The 21,537-nt window shown below is 42.6% G+C and overlaps 1 protein-coding gene across 2 annotated transcripts; it reads left to right on the top strand.

Moving 5' to 3' along the window:
- The first annotated feature begins 4,013 nt into the window (after positions 1-4,013).
- On the top strand, positions 4,014-20,189 carry LOC139218817 (coronin-1C-A-like). 2 transcript variants are annotated; one of them, XM_070850517.1, is made up of 12 exons: positions 4,014-4,047; positions 6,487-9,051; positions 14,803-15,002; positions 15,858-15,980; positions 16,516-16,645; positions 16,843-17,024; positions 17,166-17,285; positions 17,527-17,631; positions 17,727-17,872; positions 18,245-18,302; positions 18,718-18,960; positions 19,433-20,189. In XM_070850517.1, exons 2-12 carry the CDS (start codon positions 6,501-6,503, stop codon positions 19,550-19,552), a joined length of 3,978 nt encoding a protein of 1,325 aa, XP_070706618.1. In that variant the 5' UTR covers positions 4,014-4,047; positions 6,487-6,500; the 3' UTR covers positions 19,553-20,189. The 2 variants fall into 2 exon arrangements, with proteins under 2 accessions (XP_070706618.1, XP_070706619.1); XM_070850518.1 differs by lacking the exons at positions 4,014-4,047; positions 6,487-9,051 and adding an exon at positions 10,840-11,080.
- The last annotated feature ends 1,348 nt before the right edge of the window (positions 20,190-21,537 follow it).

Genomic DNA, 21,537 nt, shown 5'->3' with positions numbered 1-21,537 from the left:
GTCTTTTCTGAGCCTGCCAGCCCACACCACACACAGGATCAGTGGAGATGAGTGTTATGCTGCCATTTTACCCTCAAGAGACATATTTATTCATATTTATATCAACAGGTGGTTGGCATATTCCCAAGGCAGGAGACAGTGGTGGTTTCTAAATTCAGAGAAAGCTATGGCTAGCACTTTGATGGACAGAAAAATACCTGAAGTAGCTTGCTTCTCTCAGTGTACTGTATGTACAAGTCATCAACAGTGTTAATGAAGGAGCTCAATGAATGTTTGCAGTTGAGCCTGATTGATTGCATTCAGCATCTCCTCATGTTTCCACTGATAGATGAATCCTCACTTCTCTCCACTTATATTTTCCCTGCTGCAGCTGCTTTTGCATCACAAGAGGGCATTTCAAGTGAAAGCATAATCATTTTTTAAAAGGATGTGAGCATATGTGAGCCTTTTTATGCCTCTTTGTAACGCGTCGTACCTCGGACCACAAGCATCGGCGACTGTTTTGGTCAAAGACTGTTTTGTTGTCTCTGCTCAGTGGCTGGTTCGCCCCAACCTCCTCCATTACAGTTAATGTAATCAAGTACTTAAAGCACTCACTTTAGCTCACGCATGACTTTGCAGTATAACAAAACATATCTTGCTTAGACAGAAAACATTTTTCAGTTTTGAAAATACTGAAAACTCTTTTTTTTTGCATTCAAATCTATTATTCGGTTGAAGAAGGCACAAGCATTCATCAGATGGATAATAAATTGACTGGACAGAACCTAACCGTTTGTTGAATGAAAAGAACACCTTGATCTGAAAACATTACATTCATTCAGGAAGACACTCATAAGCTTAAATGTGAATGTATTTTCCACTCTTGTTCAGATCACTGTTGATGTAGCCAAAGCCATATCACATGGCCAGGTCTGGTTTATCACCTTCATGATTGAGGACGGCAAAGAAGCTCAACACAGTTTCCTTTCATATATTCTACGTACCTCTCTTACTGTCCTATCCAGTTTGCATCTCGGTAGTTATTTATCCAAGAGGCTCTCATGGTAAATGTTGCTCAGCCAGTTAATGCGGAAAAACCGTGGGCTATCTTTCCCTAGATCCACAAACATTTGCAAAAGCACACTAATCATGTACAGATTTAGCACTTGCACACAACTCTAGTATCCATTCACACCGTGCACAGACATATTTCAGATTTATAGCTACGTTTAATCAAACTAATTTGAAAACACTAAAGCAGCTAAAAAAAAAAAAAATCTGCAATATGCTTTAAAAAAGTAGTTCCATCCTCGTGAGCATTGTTTTTGATCTAACAATCATCAGTTGCAGTCAACAGCAGATGCTGCTGGAACTTTTTTTTCATTTGTGAAATTGTGAAACAAAAATCCAGTTATCCTGACTTTCAAATTGCCAAGTGAAATATTTCTATTTACGTCGTGAAAATGAGAAATTACATGCTTAATTTACAATCCTAGATGTCCTTTATCTTGAATGCAGAATAAGTAACCTATCAAGGAAACTGCAAAGTCTTTTTCCTCAACTGTTTGTCAGACATTTCATTTTGTACACGTTCAGACAGCTTCAGTTCAGTTTTGTTTGTGCCACCAATCCAAAGTTGCTGTACCACAGGGCGATACTCCGCAAGTTCCTCTGTTTGGTTGACGTTATCTTCTTACTGTTTTTGGCACGCTGGGTGTGCTAGAGTGGTACTGAATGATGTCTGTTTGTATGCAGGAAAAGCACATGCAAGTGTTATTACAGCGTTCAAAGATCTGTGTGCTTTAGAAGAAATGAAAACTGTGCAAAGAATGAATGCAAAGTATTTAATGCTCTTTGACCGTGGGATTATTGTATATTTTTTTTTTGTAGATTTTGCTTTTCTGTTGTTAGATCAGTAGAAACCTCGACAAACAACAACAATGTAGCCTCTCTTCCTTCTCCCTTAACTGGATCCCAGGGAGCTGCAGGTTTGCTCCACTAGTTAGATTTAGATAATTTGGTTTTGCCTTTAACCTGTTCTTTCCCACACGTGGCCACATGGAGCTTGATTTTACATAAGGCACTTACACAGAGTTGTTGACAGCATCTGATACCACACACTTTTGAAATGAAACCATTTACAAAAAGAGCTGCAATTGGCATAACGTTGTTCATAAAAATAGCAGCTCTAAGATTTGTGGCGACCTTTGCTAACGGCTGTGAAAGACAAATTGAAGAAAAAGGTGAAAGTTTTGGGAAATATGCATTTGCTTTGTTGCAGAGAGTGAGAAGATCCGAGGAGCTGGTTAGCTTAGTTAAGCAGACTGGAGACGAGGAAACAGCTGGTCTACCTGACATAACAAAATCCACCTGCCCCACCCCTAAAGTTCTCATTTGTTTTCGTCTTTACATGTCATTTGTTTAATTTGTAAGAGGGGGGGAAAAAAGGATCCAAAAACAACAGCTAGTCACTTTTACAATCCTGATTGTGAGCTTTACCTTCAGCTGTTTCACCCTGTTTTTTCAGTCTGCTGGCTTACATCAGAGCGGTATTGATGTTGTCAACCAACTCTTACCGAGGAAGCTAAGAAGAGAATTTCCCAAAATGTTGAACTATTCCTGCTAATATGATTCCAGTTTAACCCAGTTCTTCTCAGTATGTTAACAGTCTCGACAGGTGGTGTGTGATATGATAAGCGCTAAATCCTTCTATTTGTGTTCCCAGACCACAGCACTGCGTTTGGTTGTTAGCTTCATGTTTTGAATTTGTTTTTGTATTTAAGTGCCTTAACCTTGGCCTTAGCTCTATCAATAAGCATCACTGGCGTTGCAAAGCTTCTGTGAGTGTGTTGATGGTCTGGCTTTTTGTACATTACTTATCCTCACTCCCAATAATAACCATGCTCCTCGCAATGTATAACTCGGCACATGATATAATGTATGCAAACACACACACAAGCTCATGCACAGCAGCCTCCTCCACGCCAGTACACACTTGTTGGACTTCCATTTATTAATATCCTATAATAATATTGTATTTGTTTGATATTGTTGAAACTTGTGGTACACTGTATTGGTTCAATAGCTGGCTGAAGAACCTTACTTGCTGGAATGAGAACTATCATTTACATTAAAACATTAGATTAGATTAATTTAAGTCATTGAAAATTACCAGTCTGTATATATTTTTCTCTACAATTTGCTATTGAGTACATTAGCTTGCAGATGTGGTCAATATTAAGAAAAGCACTGAAAACGCTACTGTGTATTGAGAAGTACTCATAATTAAGTTCTCGTGTTTGTACCACAGCAGAACAAAAAAAACAAAAGAATTTGGGCCATCTCTAATTTAGGCAGATGTCTTCAGGCTCTATTAAAAATGGCAATGATTGAATTTTTTATTGCAGTATTCCCAGGCAGCAGACATCAAACTGACAATCCGACTTTAGAGTCAGATGTTGATGACTCTGTGAGGAAGGACATTAAGACATATTACAAGTTAAAGGGGGATCCAGGCATTTATAGAGTGTATTAATAGAGCACAAGTCTGCCCCAAAGCATGTGAGGTTGACACGAGAGGAAAATGTTGAACATGAAAAACCTACCTGGGAGTATGATTTAGTTTTGATAATTGTTTGTTTTTTTGTTAACTTCCGTGTACTGTACTGTACATTGCCAATGTTCATGTGTAATGCACTTTTTTTTACATTTTGTTAAAATGATGTCCAGTCTAATGTTTATCATGGAAATAAACCATTTCCTCTGCATAATCACTTTATTCAGTTAAGTTAATTGCTGTGCTTGCATTACGCTCAGCAGTCACCACCACCCGGTTTTTAACATGACTGCAATAACTGTACATCTCTGATCATATGAATCGCCTCTGTCTGCCTCTGGCCTTCGCTCGCTCTTTTAGTTAAATGGACAGGGCAGAGAGCAGTGCTATTGAATTAGTCAAATGAAGTCAGTCTGACATCACGGGTCAGCGTCGGCTGAAGCAGAAGAAAAACCAAAGTCCTACAGAGCGACGGGCAGGCAGAGCATCACATTTAAATATCAGCTCCAGTAAGTATCTACCTGTAATCTGTGAGAAATGTATGTCAGTGTAATTATACAGTTTCTCAGATGACTTCCAAAAACTGCAGTCAGTATAGTTGGTGCTTTGCTAATGCTATAGTAACAACTGGAGAACTTTAATGTTTAAGGTCAGTTAAAAGTGGACATTTTGTACCTCGATGACTCGAAGAATTACCATATACATTGTGTAAAAGGGCCATTCCCTGTATTATTTTCATGGTGTTGGTTTACACTCCTATGGTTATGTATATTGAATTATGTTATTCAAGTCACAGAAATAGCTTATCATGAGCCAGTACATTGCTTAAAGTTATCGTGCCACCTTAAAACAGCTGCACATGTATCTTTTTATGACTCCAAGTCCTGCCTTGCTATGAAAATTTTACTGTCAAACGAGATAATGTGTCTGACCAGCATCCTGTCATACTGACTATTTGAATTTGAGTTTTATTACACATAACACACTTAATTCTCTAAAAGGAAGGTACAGTATTGTGGTAACTGTTGGGGGGGGGGGACTATCCTGAGACTAGGCTAATAGTATGTGCACTCAAAGTCACATGTCTCCGATAAACTGTGCTTTGTATTGGAAGCATGAGAGACATAAAAATGGGAAACGGAGAGAGAGGGCTGGAGAGAGAATGATGGAGGGAGTTTCACAAGCTAATGTCGCAGATGCCTCCCACTGCTGCCATCATAACACATCCATCCCAAAATAACACTTTCAGATACACTAAAGCTGCAAGCGCGCGCATCTGTCAAGTCGTTGGATTGTTGTGAGCCGCATCATACCAGAAAGCCAGAGCTACAGCAATGTCAGCTGGTGTCACTGTGAATGACTGAGAGCTTTCCACACAGCAAAACTCAGCTCTGGGCCAACCTTTTCTTCAAAGTTCACTCATGTGAATGTGTGGTGTAGAGTGGTTGTTCGCAACCTTTTCTGTCAGATATATCCCCACATGTCAGATCAACTCAATTACCCAGTAAACAACACCCCCGTCTATCTAAACCATTTATCCATAAGTTTTAGCTAACCATTTCCACTTGTGATGCATTACTTTTAGGCAAGTATTTCACCTGTTTATCAATTTTGCTTATTAGTTTCACGTGCTCTTAACACCTGGTGTTCAGATTTTACAGCTGGCTCAATAAGTGGATATATTTTTGTGCTGTAACTTCTCTTTTATAACTAATTGACCTACACAACAATCTTTCCAATTAAGTGCCTTGGGTTGGGAATCATACAACCATAATTCATAGCTAAACAGGAATCAAGCTTCAAGGGGAATTGTTTCATTTATGCTCTGTGGACAAGCATGTTGGTTAAATAGATGGCTTGAAAGAAATGACGTGTCACTCAACGCCTCTTGGGTTTGAAATAGCTTGAGCAGCAGAGCACCTGATTGTGGAAGCAAGGCGAAAAGGTTGAGTCACCCGTCTCCTCTCACTCACCTTTCAGCCGACAAAATCAAAGAACATTAGCGTAGCATTTTGCCGGATCTAGATTAATTTAAGCGTACGCTGCTGCAAAACCTACCTGATGTAACAATACTTGTGCACACCCAGTTGTTTCTTTGCGAGCTAAAAATACACAGACTCCACATGCCACTTTAAAGTCTGTTGAGCTGTTTTACCTTTGCAATAATCTCTCCACCACCATCCATCACGTCAGTGGTTAAACTGTTCTCATCAAGTCCCGGGCAAACAATTCACCTAAGTCAAAGCACTTGTGACTTGAATCACGTATTCCTGGTGACCTCTCTACACACTCCGTAACCAAAACAACCATAAACAATCAGATAGTTTGAAGGGGAGCACACACGGCATAAACACGCCTTGTCTCCAAACCAGTAATTACCAGTGCATGATATTCACATTGTGCTGGCTCTGAAGGGACATGTTTACAGAATTAGATATCGGACTCACAAATCATATTAAACACGGCTTTGATGTCATTTAAGATGTATTAGTATGGTTTCAGAGAGCATCAAAATTGGTTTTAAATTATTTGCAGTTCATGTATTTAGCAGCATTACTAGATCACATTTTCCCTGCGTGTTTTATGTGACCTTGGCACCTGGCGGCTGACCTCTTATCTCACTTGTCTTGTTTCCTTTTTGGCCTCCTGACTCACTGGCAGCAGTCAGGCCAGCTTTAATTATAGCCACCACAGCATTCCTTTCCGACAGAATAGGGAGAGATAGATAGATAGAGAGGCCTTGGGAGGGCAAGTGTGAGCGAGCAGTATAGAAGAATATACAAAAATAGAGAAAGATTCAAGATATATAAAAATAGACAGCAATGCCTGTTGTGTGATTTAACTTCATTGGGATGGGGAGGCAAGCCATCCTCATTACGCCATTGTGACTTAGTTATAAATACGCCGCTATGTCTTGACATTTGTGTTTCTCTTTTCCTTGTGCCAAGACAGAACAACAAGCATGGGCCAGAAGCTGGAGAAGCTGTCGGAAAAGGATGAAGAGTCACTTGATAGTTCAGATTGGTCTGGGCAAACTGGAGAGACCGAACAGTCAGAGACACCAGAGCAAGATGAGAGCAGAGATCAGGACGATGGCAGTTTTGCGACCCCTCAGAGCACTGGTAGGATTAAGGGGATCAGTGTCGGTGGCCCTGCCACTGGGCACGCAGTCACTTCTGCACATGCAAACCCCCAAACTGGGCAGCCAATCAAGCCTCTGGGTCAGCAAGAGCACCTTCTGAACACAAGGGGAGAGTCGGTGGGTGGAGACAGGGAGAGCCGGAGTGTCACTCAGACTGCAGAAGAGTCAAAAACTGTTGTGAGCCCTAAGGGGACAAGACAAACATTTAAGAAAAAGCGAGGCTTTGAGACCAAGGCTGTGGCCTTTAGTGGGACTACAGCTATGGAGGAGCAGGAAAATAGGAAGAAATCAGAACTTAGTCGCAGCAAGGTAGGTCCTGACACCCAAACCAGGAGTCTAAAACCCTCATGCGATCTCACTAATGAGGAAGACTTTGTGGTGCTGGAGAAGGATGAGACTTGGACGTCGTGTGATCAGGAAAATAACATCGCTTTTGGCAATAGGATAAAAAGAGAGAATCATCAATCATCTTTTAAAAGAAGAGTTGGGGAGGACGCTTCTGCTAGCTGTGGTGATGACGACCTTCCACAAGCTTTCACAAATACCCCTCAAGAAAAGGCTGCTGAGAAGAAAAGCAGAAGAACATCTGACACACTTTCAGCCACGACTGAGAGTGTGGAAGCACGTGCGAAGAGTTCAACCGCAGCCTGTTTTGAGAGGGAAATGGGTCAACATTTGGCTGAAGTGACAGGCAGCAGGTGTCGGCTAAAAGGGGTCGGTCATGTCGGAGCTGCAGACACTGAGACAACTGGGAGAGGAAAAGCAGAGAGGGGCCAAAACATGAATGACCAAAGCAAGGGGCAAGTTTCTACTAAGGAGCACCTGTCAACACGAAACAGCGGATCTGTGAAAAGATTCAGAGAAAATGCCAGCAATTTGGAAAACATGCTTGATGAACCAGTCCAGTTGATTATGCAAGAGGAGCAGAATTGGGAACCATGTTTGGAAAAGGTGGAACCTTCTTTGAGAGAATCAGAAAGTGAAGATACAGAAAGCCATAAATCAGGGTTTACTGCACAAAAAACAGTGGATCAGACCCATCAGAGCAGGTTTGCTGGTGCTGTCTCTAAGAGGGCTAAAGCAGGTACGCTTAGTTTGCCTAACAAGAAAGAGGACAGCAAAGTGTTCTGCAACGCAGCTGAATCTCACCCCCTAAAGGCCCCTGGCTCCGAAATAACACTACAGCAAGACAATCCCTCATTTACATTGGAACAATGCAATTTGATCCCTTGTCCTCCTCTGCCAGGGGATGCAGGCGGTGATGGAAGGACAGAGATTGCAAGCCTAAAGAGGGAGAGCGAGCTTGTTTGTTTCTCCGCTGTCATCACCTCCCCACCTGTAGCTCATCTACTGCCTAAGAGAGACGCATCGACGGCAACGCAGCCTGGTACGTGTATGATGAATTCACAGATGGCACCAGATGCCGCGCCCGCCTCACGTGATTCTGAAGACAAGTCTGTGCCAAAAGAAAAGCCCAGAGTTAAAGGGCCTCCTCCACCTGTCGCCAAAAAACCTAAAAATCCATTTATAAAGCTCAAAACGGCACAGTTAATGTCTACAGATGTGCAAAGAAGAGGCAAAGATCATCTGCGTTCTGAGGAGAGAGTCAAGAGGAGACACACTTTTCATTTTAATAAAGATCTTCCATGGAACACTCCAACAAATCAGGACATGTGCTTGCTGTGGGACGAAAGAGGCACTTATACAGTGCCAACAAACATTCGACCACTCTCTGTTGATCTCAGCCCTTGGGAACATCTTTCGTTCGGACACATGGATGATCGGTATGGAGACATGATCGACTTTGACTACTGTGTGCGTATGGCAAATCTGCCTCCAGGAGAAGAGCCTCAAAACCTCGACATGTTACAGAGGAGAGTTTTCTTGGAGAGGCGATCCAGATATAAAAGCTCACCTCCTTCTGTTCCAAAGAAGACCCAAAATCCTTTTGCATCCACAGAGACTCTACACATACCTGAGGTCACAGATGATGAATTCCCAAAACCCAAACCTCCTTGTTCTGGGAAACAAGAAATCTACCCTGAGCTCCGGTCTGAAAAAGTCGGCACACAGGTCAGCAAAGACAACCGCTGCAGCTACGGTGACCGTAAAGACATGACTGAATACAGTAGTGGCAGAGATGCAGGGAATGGCAGTGAAGTGGGTTCGTATAAGCCTGTCGCGGAAATTATCAAAGAAGCAAATCAAATGCAGAAACATCAGGGCCGGGTTAAACCTGAAGGACCAAAAGCTCAGGTTCGGGTGGCAGAGCAGAGTCCAAGTGTGAAAGTATCTCAAATGAAGAATGCCTTTGACGTCCCAAAGAAATCCAAAGAGAGACCACCAGAAGTTCAACCACCTCCAAAGAAAGGTAATGAATTTGGACCGTCACTGTTGGAGATATCAGCTCTGTCTTTTTATTGACCGAATGGTTTATCAAAGCAGTCAGACACAAAAAAGGCATGCGTGTTACATTAGGACAAGAGGCCACTTTCCGAACTGCATACCACAGACTGTCACATGAAACATTTGTCAGGCAGTTGACCAAGTTCACTCTCATCAGTGACGGTGCTGGTTTTTGAATCTGGGTGCTGGTGTGAGCAGTCTCCCTGTGTTAATCTCACATAGTAATGATAATAATAATAATAATAATGCATTTTATTTGTGGTGCACTTTACATTAGCAACGTAGCTCAACATGCTACTGCCACACCCCAAACACATGCAGCTCAGGGTGAACTTCTGGCTCCAATGTACCCCTTGGTGTAAACTAGAGTGTTATTATGTTTGTCTACCTTAATAATCCCTGTGGTAGTCCATGATGTTTCCCCACCCTCTGCCGAAGGGACAGGCTCCAAACCCCTTAACCTCTTCTTTTTCCATCTACATCTACCATTCATGTTTTCATTCATGATTTCCACAAATGTTAAATTAACATTCTCCTAAAATGGGTAGGCAAAAATTTAAATCAACGGGATTATTAGACAGTCATGTTTAAAGCATCTAAGGAAAGTGGTTCAGATTAGATTAGATTAGGATACTCATTATTTATCCAGTAACTCAGGCTTTATATGCAAGGTCATCAACATACCACTGGATAAAAGATGAAAAATATGTCAAAAGATCTCCAGAAACCACAAGTCTGACAAAAAAATAGCACAACTCAAGGTGCACTTACCAGCCTTTTCTGGAGCTTTTAGCTGCACCACTCATCTTTTTCAGTTAGCTGTTGTCACGGAGGCAGATCCGTTGACATGCTAACTCGATAGATGTTGATTTCATCCATAGCACTTTTATACTTCTCATCTGTGTCTGCTTATGAATTATTTATGAAAGTTGGTTCCTGACCTCGATGAAGACCAGTGGATATGATTGAAAGCTCTGTAAAAAGCTTGTAGGTGGATCCTGAGTTGGGATTGTTTTGTCAAACTGTAATTTCCAAGGTTTGGAGGGAACTTTCATGTGCTCCACAGTAGTTTTCACAGCCATTTACATTCACACATTTTATTATTAGAACCAAATCTCATTTGACTTGTTGCAGTTTGTAAGAAGAGCTGGATAATTAGATTAGAATAAAGGCCACACCTTTTACATCGGTCCACACATCTTAGGGATCAGCTTGCAATGAGCGAGACTATAGAATAAACTCCAGTTGCTAGATGACTAACATTTAATCAACCCTAAGAAGTGCACACATGTTGTGTGGCAACATAAATGCTGAGAAGGCAAACAGAGGGAATGGTTAATAACTGATTCCTCTGAATACGTGTGATGGATGGGTGCATCACAGTCTATGGAAGTGGAGGGGGGGGGGTCTTTATTGTGTTTGGACAGTGCAGGCTGGGGTGGGGTGAGATGGGATGGGACCGTGGGGGAGGGGGAGGGACTGTGATACAAAAGATGCTGCTGGCAATGAAAAAAAAACACACATTTTTGCACAGCTGAACAAAATTAATTCAGCGGCTCTGCTTCAATATGACACGGGGAGGATGTAGCGAGAAAGCCAGTCATCCTGCAGCCACATCCCCATTCACAGCCCTGGGAGATCAAACCTGACTTTTCCTTTGCGCATGTGCCGTATCCGGTCGTCAACGTATCCTATTGAATTTAATAACGATGAGAGTAGACGATTGCTAGTCTTCCGCAGGTGAGAAGCGGATAGGGGATGCTCCATTTGTCAACTGGCATCCTGAAATACCACTAGATTTAAAACGCTTGCTTCCCGGCCACACATCTGCAGTCAGGAGGGGGAATAAAATCATAGCGGCTGAGCTTTTTTTTTGTGGAGACAAGGGATACTTGAGCAACGTCCTGCAGGATAAGGGCGCGCCTAAACTACCAGATTCATGTGTTGTGATTGATTACCCCCGTGCTTACGAAAATCTTGCATAGATTTAGGAGGTAAGAAAGCCTGGAAAGTGTCTCTACATTGTGCATTTTGCATGTGATCGGTTGGTCGGCGCCGTGCAGCATCCATTTAGCTCGCTGGATGGTGTTTGAGAATGGGAGCAGCCTAAAACCTTGGGTGGAAATATCTGCACTTGCGTCAGCTGGCGGCGGTCCACCGCAGCTAACAGTTAGCAGCTAGGCTAGCTCGCTACACTAGCTTAGCTGTGGATACTAAACACACCGGCAGGCTGGTGGAGCAGATACACAAAAAAAATGATACATTTTACCGGGCGGGCGGCTCCATGCGGACACAGTACACATGTCCGACGGCTACTTGTGGGATTCTTTAGAGAAAATGTGAAAAAGAAACACTCCCCTCAGGTTTTCTCTTGCTTGTTTGCGGTGTCTGGGTCGGCGGCTGTTGAGACGGGACCAGCTCCGGCACAGCTGCCGAGCTGCCGGGGCAGTGCGGCGGAACACAGTCTACAGTTATTGTTGCCACCTTTACACACGTTATACTTCGTTTTAGTTATATTTATATGTATTTTTTACGAACCTAAACAACAAACTACAAGCATTATGGCGTTTTCAAGTGGTAGTTACATCTGGGGCGTGCTCAGCAAAATATATATGTGCGTCCTCCATCCGCCCCGTTGTTTCAGTAATGGCAACGGTGCGTTAGCTAGCGCTGCGAAGTTATCTCCCACTAAAGCTTCCCTGCAACGTTAACGACTTCTTTTTCTTTAAAAACTTGGAAGAGTTTAAAACCACAGTGTTATTTTTCATCGTGAAATTTTAGGTTGTAGCGACTTGTTCTAACGGGGAGGAGGCGACATACCGGGCTTTGTGGTAACAGCAGCTAACGTTAGCCGGCAACCATTGTTTAACGTTAGCACAGTGCAGCTGTTTTCACCTCAAAAGAGACCTGTCGGTATATTCAGCAGAAATCTGCCAAAATCTAACAAGCCGGTTGAATGGTAAATTTAGGGTGAGTTGAAGTGATAGATTATATCTTTGGTAGCGTTGTGCCCATCCTTTTAGTCCCGTTCAGACAGACAGTGAAATAGGCAGGCAGGCCAGACCCCTGCAGGGCAGCTGCCTACATCTTAACAACAGAGAAGCCATTAAATTCTCTGTCTGCTTACACTCATGGGCAAAAATGTCATAGCATAAGTCTGGAACTGCTGCATCAAGGCCCAACAGTGAGTGCAGTGCTATTAGTCTGGCCACCATCATGATGCTCAGTAATGTCCTACTGTGTGTGTGATGGTGGTGGTGGTGTGGGGCAAAGAGCAGCATGTTGTAATGTATGGCATCAACTGAAGCCTGCAGGGCTGAAGCAGCTCATTTTGTCAGATATGCATATGTGGAATATGGGTAGCTGCTCCTGAATGGAGCACTAGCACTGGCTGAGGGAACACGCTGTTCTGGTCAGCCGTAAACTGTAGTCCTGTGCTGTCCAGGCTTCATGCAGCCCTGCAGCAACACGATCACCGTTTACTGCTCTTTGGGACATTGTGCTATGAATCAGCTATATCCGGGGAGAGTATTTGATTCATAAAAAAAAAAAAAAATGGTTGTGTCTAGTAATCCACCTTGGAATTTCTCTCATATCTCAGTCTGACATGATGATGATAGCTCCAGATGAAAGCGGGCTACATGTACAGTCAGGTTATGCTCTGTGTGTGTGTTTTGTGAATCGCTCATAATCTAAGATTTGAGATGCCTTCATATTAGACTGTATGGACAATTTAGAATTTGGCTGTTGCATCCATTGCAGTTATATGCTTACTGTCCATTTTTACTCTCTCTTTTTTTGTATCAGATTTATTTTTATTTTTTTGATGAAAATACAATAAATTTGTCAAAATACTCATTTGACTCTATAATCTCCACATTAACCATTTAAGAATCCTAAATCAACTCCATGTAAGAATCCTGTAGTGCCAATCAATCACAGTCTGCACACACCCACACAGTCTTCACCGTTATTTTCTGTTCATACGTCGTTAAGAGTACAGACAAAATACAAAAAACATTTCGTTCATTACTTTTCAGTGTAGCTTAGGAAGAGTTTGGACAAATCTACGTTCCTTCATCAGATTAAAAGAGCCCATGATTCATCGCTCCCATTTTCAAAATTGGTGACTGAATGTGAAGAAGCAGGTGGTTTAGTGTTGGTGACAGACCTGAGGATAACTGGAAAAATCCTGCAGCCTGTATAGCGGCTCAGTATGTCGCTTCAGACTGGCAGAATAATTACAGTGCTGAGATACTATTTTTTTTCCCACATAATTGCACAGTAAACAGGAGGGAAAATCTCCCTCAGGTAGAGGCGACAGAGTTGGGAGAACTGTGTTTGGTTCTCGTGCTTTTGCTTCAGATCGTATAATTTCCAGGGTTGATAAAATGCCTACACTGGAATTTGCTGTGAAAACCTTTGGCTATTTTTGATGACTCGAGACAGAAATGTGAGTTAAAGAAGAAATGGGAAGAGGCGAACATGCCTCAAGGTGCGCTCAGCCACAATCTTATCATTAAATACGGATCAACAATTGAGATAATTTCCAGATCTGTGGTGCACCCGCAGGAGATCATGTACTGAAAATGAAACATCACTGCAGGCATTTTTCATGAATGCATCTTTTCCTGCTGGTCTACATCAGTAAACCTAAAACGTATGTCTTCAATTCAATTCAAATTCAGCCTTTCTACTTGTTCTATTGTCTGTTAGTTACACAAGAAATCATGGTTTCGTAATTAATCAAACATTTCCTGCAAGGTCAGAAAAGAATTGGCTTGCTTTTTAAGTGCCAAGAGAAGTTGCCCGATGTGATTTTTGCTCTTTTGGCCAATAGAAACTGCTTGGCTGCAGATTTGTGTTCTGCAGTAAGTTGCAGAAATGGAGCTAATCCATCTTTATGCCGTGCCATCAGGTAGCCTAAATGTTAAAGACCACTAAAACTTTAAATCTGTGCTCTCACCCAGTAAGCTAATGTTGAAACAATCGGTACGTGGATGTAATAATAATAATAATACATTTTATTTATAGAGCGCTTTTCTTTCTTTCACTTGACTAGAAAAATAGAACAGACAACACTTAGTCATTAAAAGCAGTTATTTAATTTAATTTGACTTTAAAATTCACTAAAACCCATCTGACTATGTTTATTCCATCTTTCTCACTATTTCCACAGCGCTGTTACACTGTTACACGTTATGCAGTGTAACCAGACTGAACTTGATTTTTCTGTTTTCCATTGTCATAATGTTCTTGTACATGGCAGACCTGCACAGTCCTCTGGAGGTATTTACTTTTTCTCTTCATATGTGAGGTTAAAATGTAGATAACAGAACAGAAATGTAGCAACAGAACTTTTTCTCGTAGGTTGGAAAATTAGGTAAGGACATACACACAGCTGAAGGGAAATATGTGCCTCATGTACAGGTCAGCCCGAATGTTTGCCAGTAGGTATGAACAGGAACTCAGTCACGGTTAATAAGCACCATCTCAGATCAGATAGACTGTGCTGGCAGTAAACCAAACTAACCCCAAGGTTTGCTCAGCGATGCTCATTTTCAGATTTTATAACATCGGTTTGTTTGGGAGATCGTCCGCTTCCTGTCGTGTTTATTCATTTTATTTTATGTGAGGATTTGTAATGATGATGCACATCTCTGGGCAAAGCACTGACACTTGCGCCGACTTTCTGGACCCCCCTTTCTCTCTGCAGATATGTTGCGGCGAGTTGTGCGACAGAGCAAGTTCCGCCATGTCTTTGGTCAGGCCGTGAGGAACGACCAATGCTACGATGACATCCGCGTGTCCAGGGTCACGTGGGACAGCTCCTTCTGTGCCGTCAACCCCAAATTTGTTGCCATCATCATAGAGGCCAGTGGGGGAGGAGCCTTTCTTGTCCTTCCTCTACAAAAGGTGTGAAAGTATAGAATTGATATAGTGTGCGGGTTATTAAAGGCGCAAATAAAATCTCCCACACATATCTATGACGTCGATACTGTATAAATCCTACACATTGTTGCTTTAACTAGCAGGCAGGAAATAGCAGATAAAATATGGACACAGAGGGTGTAAGGCATACCCCGAGACACGGGTTGTAGTGTAGCAGAAAGCTGTATCATGTTATAGCTGTCAGAACACGTAGCAAATCAGTTCTGACAGCTTGTTCTTGGTCAGCAGACCTTCAGCACACTGCTGCTGTGACCCTATAGCAAAAACCATAGATAATCAATGTCTAAATATGCCTGATTGCATCCAGTGTGCATCCTGTTACAGTTGAGTGATGCTCACAAGTGGACGAGTGCTCTTCCATTGTTTTCGGCCACCGGGTTAATTGATTTCTTTAGACTCATCTGGATTATTCTCTGAAGCTGCCGTAACTTTGGGATGTTCTGGTAGAAACTACAGACGCCCGTCCATTATGCAGCGATTTTGGGTCACAACAGCCTTTCTCCTCTCATGGTTGGACCACGACAAATTCATTTCATCCTAGGGAGATACTGGTCAACACGTTAGGTGCTCTTTTTCACTGGTTTAAATGTTTGAGTGCACATTTTGTATCATGTGTGATGAGAAAGCTGCAGTGTGATCAGAGGAGAGCCAATCATTGTCCAGCAGTCGTGCGAGTGAATGTAACTTCCACAGAGCACAGGGGAGATCAATTAGCCCCGTTTGTCGGTCATTTTCATACCAGCTTACAGGACGTTGCTGCTCCTCTGAGGCTCCCACTGTTAAACCCCTCAGTAACAAAAATTGTCTTCTGTGTCGCAGAGTGGCCGTATAGACAAGGCCTACCCTACAGTATGTGGGCACACGGGCCCAGTGTTGGACATCGACTGGTGTCCTCACAATGACCTCGTCATTGCTAGTGGCTCGGAGGACTGCACGGTCATGGTAAGGACACGGTTTCTCACATGTGTCTCTTTGAGTTTTTATCCTGACTTGTCGCGTTTGTATGTTAACTAATTACACTTCACCCTACTGTTGATTTCACACCTAGAACATGTGTGAAAGGGGATAAAAAATGCTATTGATAGCTAAAGAGTTTAAACATGCCATTATTTCATTATTAATAAGTTTTTTGTATGTATGAATGAATAAACACTAAAAATATTCGTATGACAGTTCTGTACAAGCCAGTATTTACTTAAAACTACTTGTGTTACTGGACATTCACACAATTAGTGACACATTTGAAAGGTGAGAGTGGGTAAAATACAAGTAACAACAGATAATATATTGTAATCTAGTAGCTTTTTGAAGGTTCTAATGTTGAATATTTGTTGAATTTTAACATTCATTGCCGATGCTGTTTCCCTGACAAAAGTAAATATATCACCAGCATCTTTAACATACTGTACTCCTATAGCTCACTCTTCAGTATTGTTGTTTGCCTGGGATGGAACTGTTTTGTTTTTCCTGATTCAAGGTTTGGCAGATCCCCGAGAACGGGCTGGAGACTCCCCTTTCAGAGCCTGTGGTTGTGTTGGAGGGCCACTCCAAGAGGGTCGGCATCGTGTCCTGGCATCCCACCGCTCGCAACGTTCTCCTCAGCGCAGGTAACCTTTGACTGAGGCATGTGGGACACCCGTGTCCTCAAGCTGAAATTCGTCTGCCATTTGTCCACTGTGCACAGCTGACCTCCAATCCCGAGCAGTTACCTCACAGTTCGTCGCGCTGCTGTGTGTGATGTAAAGTGCCTAAAATAGACACGAGGGTGTGTGTAGTCAGGCTGTGCTGCATGTGTCCATTTTAGGGTGTGACAACCAGATCATCATTTGGAATGTGGGCACGGGAGAGGCCATGATCAACCTGGAGGACATGCACCCTGATGTTATCTTTAGCGTCAGCTGGAGCCGCAATGGCAGCCTTCTCTGCACCGCCTGCAAGGACAAGAAGGTCCGTGTGATCGACCCACGTAAAAGAAAGATTGTGGCGGTAAGTGGAAACGCTCAAGGGATTTCAAGCTTTGGATGCTTCATCTGTGGAATAATTTTTCCCAGAATCACCCACCAAAGCTGTTGACTCAAAGCCTACAAACATGGCTGCCCAATCTGACAAGCGTGTTTCTGTTCGTAGGAGAAGGACAAAGCTCATGAGGGAGCTCGACCAATGAGAGCAATCTTTTTAGCCGACGGAAACATTTTCACCACCGGATTCAGCCGCATGAGCGAGCGCCAGCTGGCCCTGTGGAAAACTGTATGTCGCCAGAGTGAACATCATTCAGCACAGAACACACTGATACGTACACACTGTCATCTACACGACACCTGCAGCTTTAAAGTGACGCAGAGGTTTTGTAGAACCTTGTCTTCTGCAGCTCCATACCCATAATATAAGTCAAAATATTCTCAGTGGTTTCCTTTGGCCAGTAAATTATCCAACTCAGTGCTCCTCCACACTTAAGTATCACTTCAAATACTGAATTTTGTGTTTCTAGGACAACATGGACGAGCCAATATGTGTTCAAGAGATGGACTCCAGCAACGGAGTTCTGCTGCCCTTCTATGACCCTGACACCAATGTAGTCTACCTGTGTGGAAAGGTGAGCAGCCTCGTGACAGGAATTCGGGTTCGTTTCTTTCTGTGTCTTAATTTGGACGCACAAACTGACTCTGAGCGGTGACTGTGTGTCCTCAGGGCGACAGCAGCATTCGGTACTTTGAGATCACTGATGAGGCACCGTTTGTTCACTACCTCAACACCTTTTCCACCAAGGAGCCCCAGAGAGGCATGGGATACATGCCCAAAAGAGGCCTGGATGTCAACAAATGTGAAATCTCAAGGTATTGCACTAATGAAGTTTTAGTTTTGTTTCACTTTTGCTCAGTTTGTTTGTGCTTTTGTGGATTATGCAGCTAAAATACAGCACAGGGACAATTGCTAACACACAGATATGGACAATTATTTTCTTTATCAATTAATCTACAGATGATTTTTTATTGATTTACTGATTAATTTATTATTTATTTATTGTGATTTTCACCAGATTTTTAATTATTATTTTCAAACCAGATGACTATCTGATGTTGTCTTTTAAACAAACTAATGAGGCGATCAAAATTATTAGAACTACGCTCATTGTTGTCTCAGAGTGTCTTTTTTTTTAAATGTTTTGCTGTGTGTGATATTAATCGGATTATATTAATCCTGTCCAGGTTTTATAAATTACATGAGAGAAAATGTGAGCCAATCATCATGACAGTCCCACGTAAGGTAAGTCCGTGCTCATGTCAAGTAATAAACATGCTGCTCTTTCAGTGCTGCTGTACAGACTTCACATCCAACCTCCACCCAACGAGCCCCCCCCCCCTCTGAGCCTGGTTCTGTTTGAGGTTTCTTCCTGTTAAAGGGGAGTTTTCCTCACTACTGTAGCCTAATATAATATGTGATGCTGCTCATGTGGGGATTCTTGAATCCTTAATGTTGAATTCCTGAATCGTTGGGTCTCTCTCTTAATCAGAGTTTGGTCTAGACCTGCTCTTTATGGAAAGCGTCTTGAGATAACATGTGTTATGAACTGGCGCTATATAAATAAAGATTGATTGATTTTCCTCCATCCACACTTTTGGGCATTTTGCGCTGTGCTCCTCTCCTGGTGACATTACCTGTGTCTTCTCCACCCGCCCAGTCGGACCTGTTCCAGGACGACCTGTATCCCGACACGGCCGGGCCCGACCCCGCCCTGGAGTCAGAGGAATGGTTTGCCGGGAAGAACGGAGGCCCCATCCTGATCTCGCTCAAAGATGGCTACGTCTCCACGAAGAACCGGGACCTGAAAGTGGTCAAGACGAACGTCCTGGAGACCAAGCCTGCCACAAAAGCAGAAAGCATCTCCACTGTCCAGAAGCATGCTCCTCCACAGCCCTCAGTAGTGAGTGTTGAATGCTGAATGTATAAACATTTCACATTTACTAGTGTTTGTTGCTCAGAACTTTTCCTTGACGTATAGATTTCATTTTAGTTTTTTCTGAATTTTCTTATTAAAACAGATTATTATTACTGTTCCCTCAAAGAAAAAGTGCAGCACTTTTAAAACACACACACAGCATTTTTTGCTGAAATTTGGATTCCCCTCTTTCACAGTTATTATGATGGTTGGAACAACTCACAAAAGTTATGGATCAGCACATACTTTGGTGTTTGGGTCGTGATCCAGTGGAACAGTAAGGGATAATGATAACTGCTAGAGGGCTTCATTGCCTGTAAGAACCCCTGCTCATTTTGCCAGGAAATGTAGTTTTGAAGATACAGTAGTCCTCGCTCACAAAATCTTTTGTAAACAGTTGTGGAAATGTTTAGCAAGGGGGGAGCTTGGAGCTAACGTTCTTCCCGTTTCTGAGCAGAAAATGGAAGATAAACTGGAAGAGGTACTCCGAGAGTTCAAGTCACTCAGGGACCGCGTCATCCTCCAAGACCGCCGAATCGCCAGACTGGAAGAACAGGTCGCCAAGGTCGCCATGTAAGACACGGCCCCTGCCCAGGACCGCTGCTTGTTTCGGATCGAATGGAACGGCCAAATTCTCAAGATTCGGCTTCATTGAGCTTGGCGTCGTCCCTGCGATGAGACCAAGCCCACATTCCAAGATGAACTTTATTTTCCCTCAGCGAGTTTCACACTTTGCCCTGCCACACACACAGAGAAGAGGAAAAACTGTCGCAGCTCATGTACACATTTGAAGAAAAGACATTTTTGTTGAAGGAAACGTCTTAACTTTTTTTTTTTTTTTTTTTTTCAAATTGTGGTAAAACATTCTTATGTGAAGTTTGTACTTACTGCTCAAAACTGTATGTAGCATCAGTATTTCCATTGTTATTTTTTTTGTGTTGCCAAATATGAATCGAATCGTGTGCGGTTTCATGCACTGCTTTTACATTTTTTTTTTTTTTCTCCTGTTGTACATTCCAGTCACATCCTGATAGATTGATTTAGTCGAGCTGGATTTTTTAAAAACAATTAGCTGTTGAACTTTTTTCCTCCCACCAGTTTGCTCATTGATAACCATCAGATTTATGAATGTGGAAGAATTCCTGAATTCTTCTTTTTGTTCCTGTTCTTCTGGGCTTGAAATCTAACATTGGGTTTTATTGGGGGAGGCATGGGGGGGAGGGGGGAGGGGGGGTGCAACTCTCTGGTGTAAATGTTGTGCAAATGTAGTGGTGCCTCTTGTCACTGTAAGGGTCAAACTATAGTCGCCCTCTCCAGTGCATATTTGGTGTTGGGAAGGGACCACTCACCCAGCTTGTGTTTCACTGAACCCCTGACAAACAGTTCTGTGCACATAATAAAGATTTTACACATGAATACCTCCATTTTCTTTCTTTTTTGGGGGGGCTTCTATTCATTTTTACGCCTGCAGGTCGAGTGTAGAACTCGTTGTGTGTCCGGGGGAGTGGGATCTACTCAGTTTCACTTCTTGTCTCAGATTCTCAGCCTGTGACACAGAGGGGGAAAAAAACAACAAGTGAAGTTGTGATGCCGGTAAAACACCACTGCTGGAGACTGCTTGTGCTGATTTTATCAGTCAGCATGTGGCTCAGAGAAAAATACATTCTATGTTTGATAGCTGTGGTGACTTCACAACACAGTATATGATCATTACATAAAGAAGAAGGTTGTACTTGAGGATAAACATGAGAACACACACTCTAGGGCTGCAGCCAACCATTATCTCATTACGACAAATCAATGAGTTGACTAATTGTTTCAGCCCCCGTCCCGACTGTGACCAGAGCCTCCTTTTCCTGCCTGATGGTGGTGCTAAAGCAGTAACCTTTGTCCCTCCGCTGTACCAAATACATCTTTTTTATTCTAGTGTGAGGCCTACTTCCATTTTCATTAGATTCTTTTTATTCATTTTGCTTTCCATTAAGGTAGTTCCCTTCACACATTATCATGGCACTCTAGATGTTTGTCTGTGATTAGGATTTTTTTTTTTTACATGTCCACTTTAGTCTGACATAGTCTGAACCTTGGAGTTGCTTTTACATTTAGTATAGGCAGAGATAGTGTAAGGAAGAATTACCCAGATCCTTCAGTTAATCAGCAGTTGGCAAACAAGACAGAGGAACCTGGCTTGAATCTTTGCTTCAGTAAAAGTACTGTGATGCATTAAAATACTCCCATCATCAGCAAAATGTAAAATATGTGACTGATACAGCAGTGGAATGTAGCTAAATCAAAAGTTAAAATTATAAATTATAAATAATCTTACGTTTTGAACCACTCGAAACGCTTTAACACCACCATTCACAACCACCCATCATTCATACACTGCTGGCAGGTTGCTAATCATCCATCAGGAGACACACACACACACACACACACACTCACACACCAAAGCACAGGTTAGGGAGCAATTTGAGGTTCGGTGTCTTGCCCAAGGGAACCATGGGAACCATCTTCTTCTGATGTGTGGACAGCCCACTCTACCTCTGAGCCACACACAAC

The sequence above is a fragment of the Pempheris klunzingeri genome, chromosome 19 (genome assembly GCF_042242105.1).
Source record: "Pempheris klunzingeri isolate RE-2024b chromosome 19, fPemKlu1.hap1, whole genome shotgun sequence".
NCBI classification, from domain to species: Eukaryota; Metazoa; Chordata; class Actinopteri; order Acropomatiformes; family Pempheridae; genus Pempheris; species Pempheris klunzingeri.
The sequence above is the reverse complement of the archived record's forward strand: the minus strand, read 5'-3'. Positions and strand labels throughout refer to the sequence as shown.

Coding starts and splice junctions, on each gene's coding strand:
- LOC139218817 (XM_070850517.1), top strand. CDS start 6,501: ATGGGCCAGAAGCTGGAGAAGCTGTCGGAAAAGGATGAAGAGTCACTT. Junction 15,981..16,515: donor CGGAGGACTGCACGGTCATG/GTAAGGACACGG, acceptor TCCTGATTCAAG/GTTTGGCAGATCCCCGAGAA. Junction 18,303..18,717: donor TCATGACAGTCCCACGTAAG/GTAAGTCCGTGC, acceptor CCACCCGCCCAG/TCGGACCTGTTCCAGGACGA.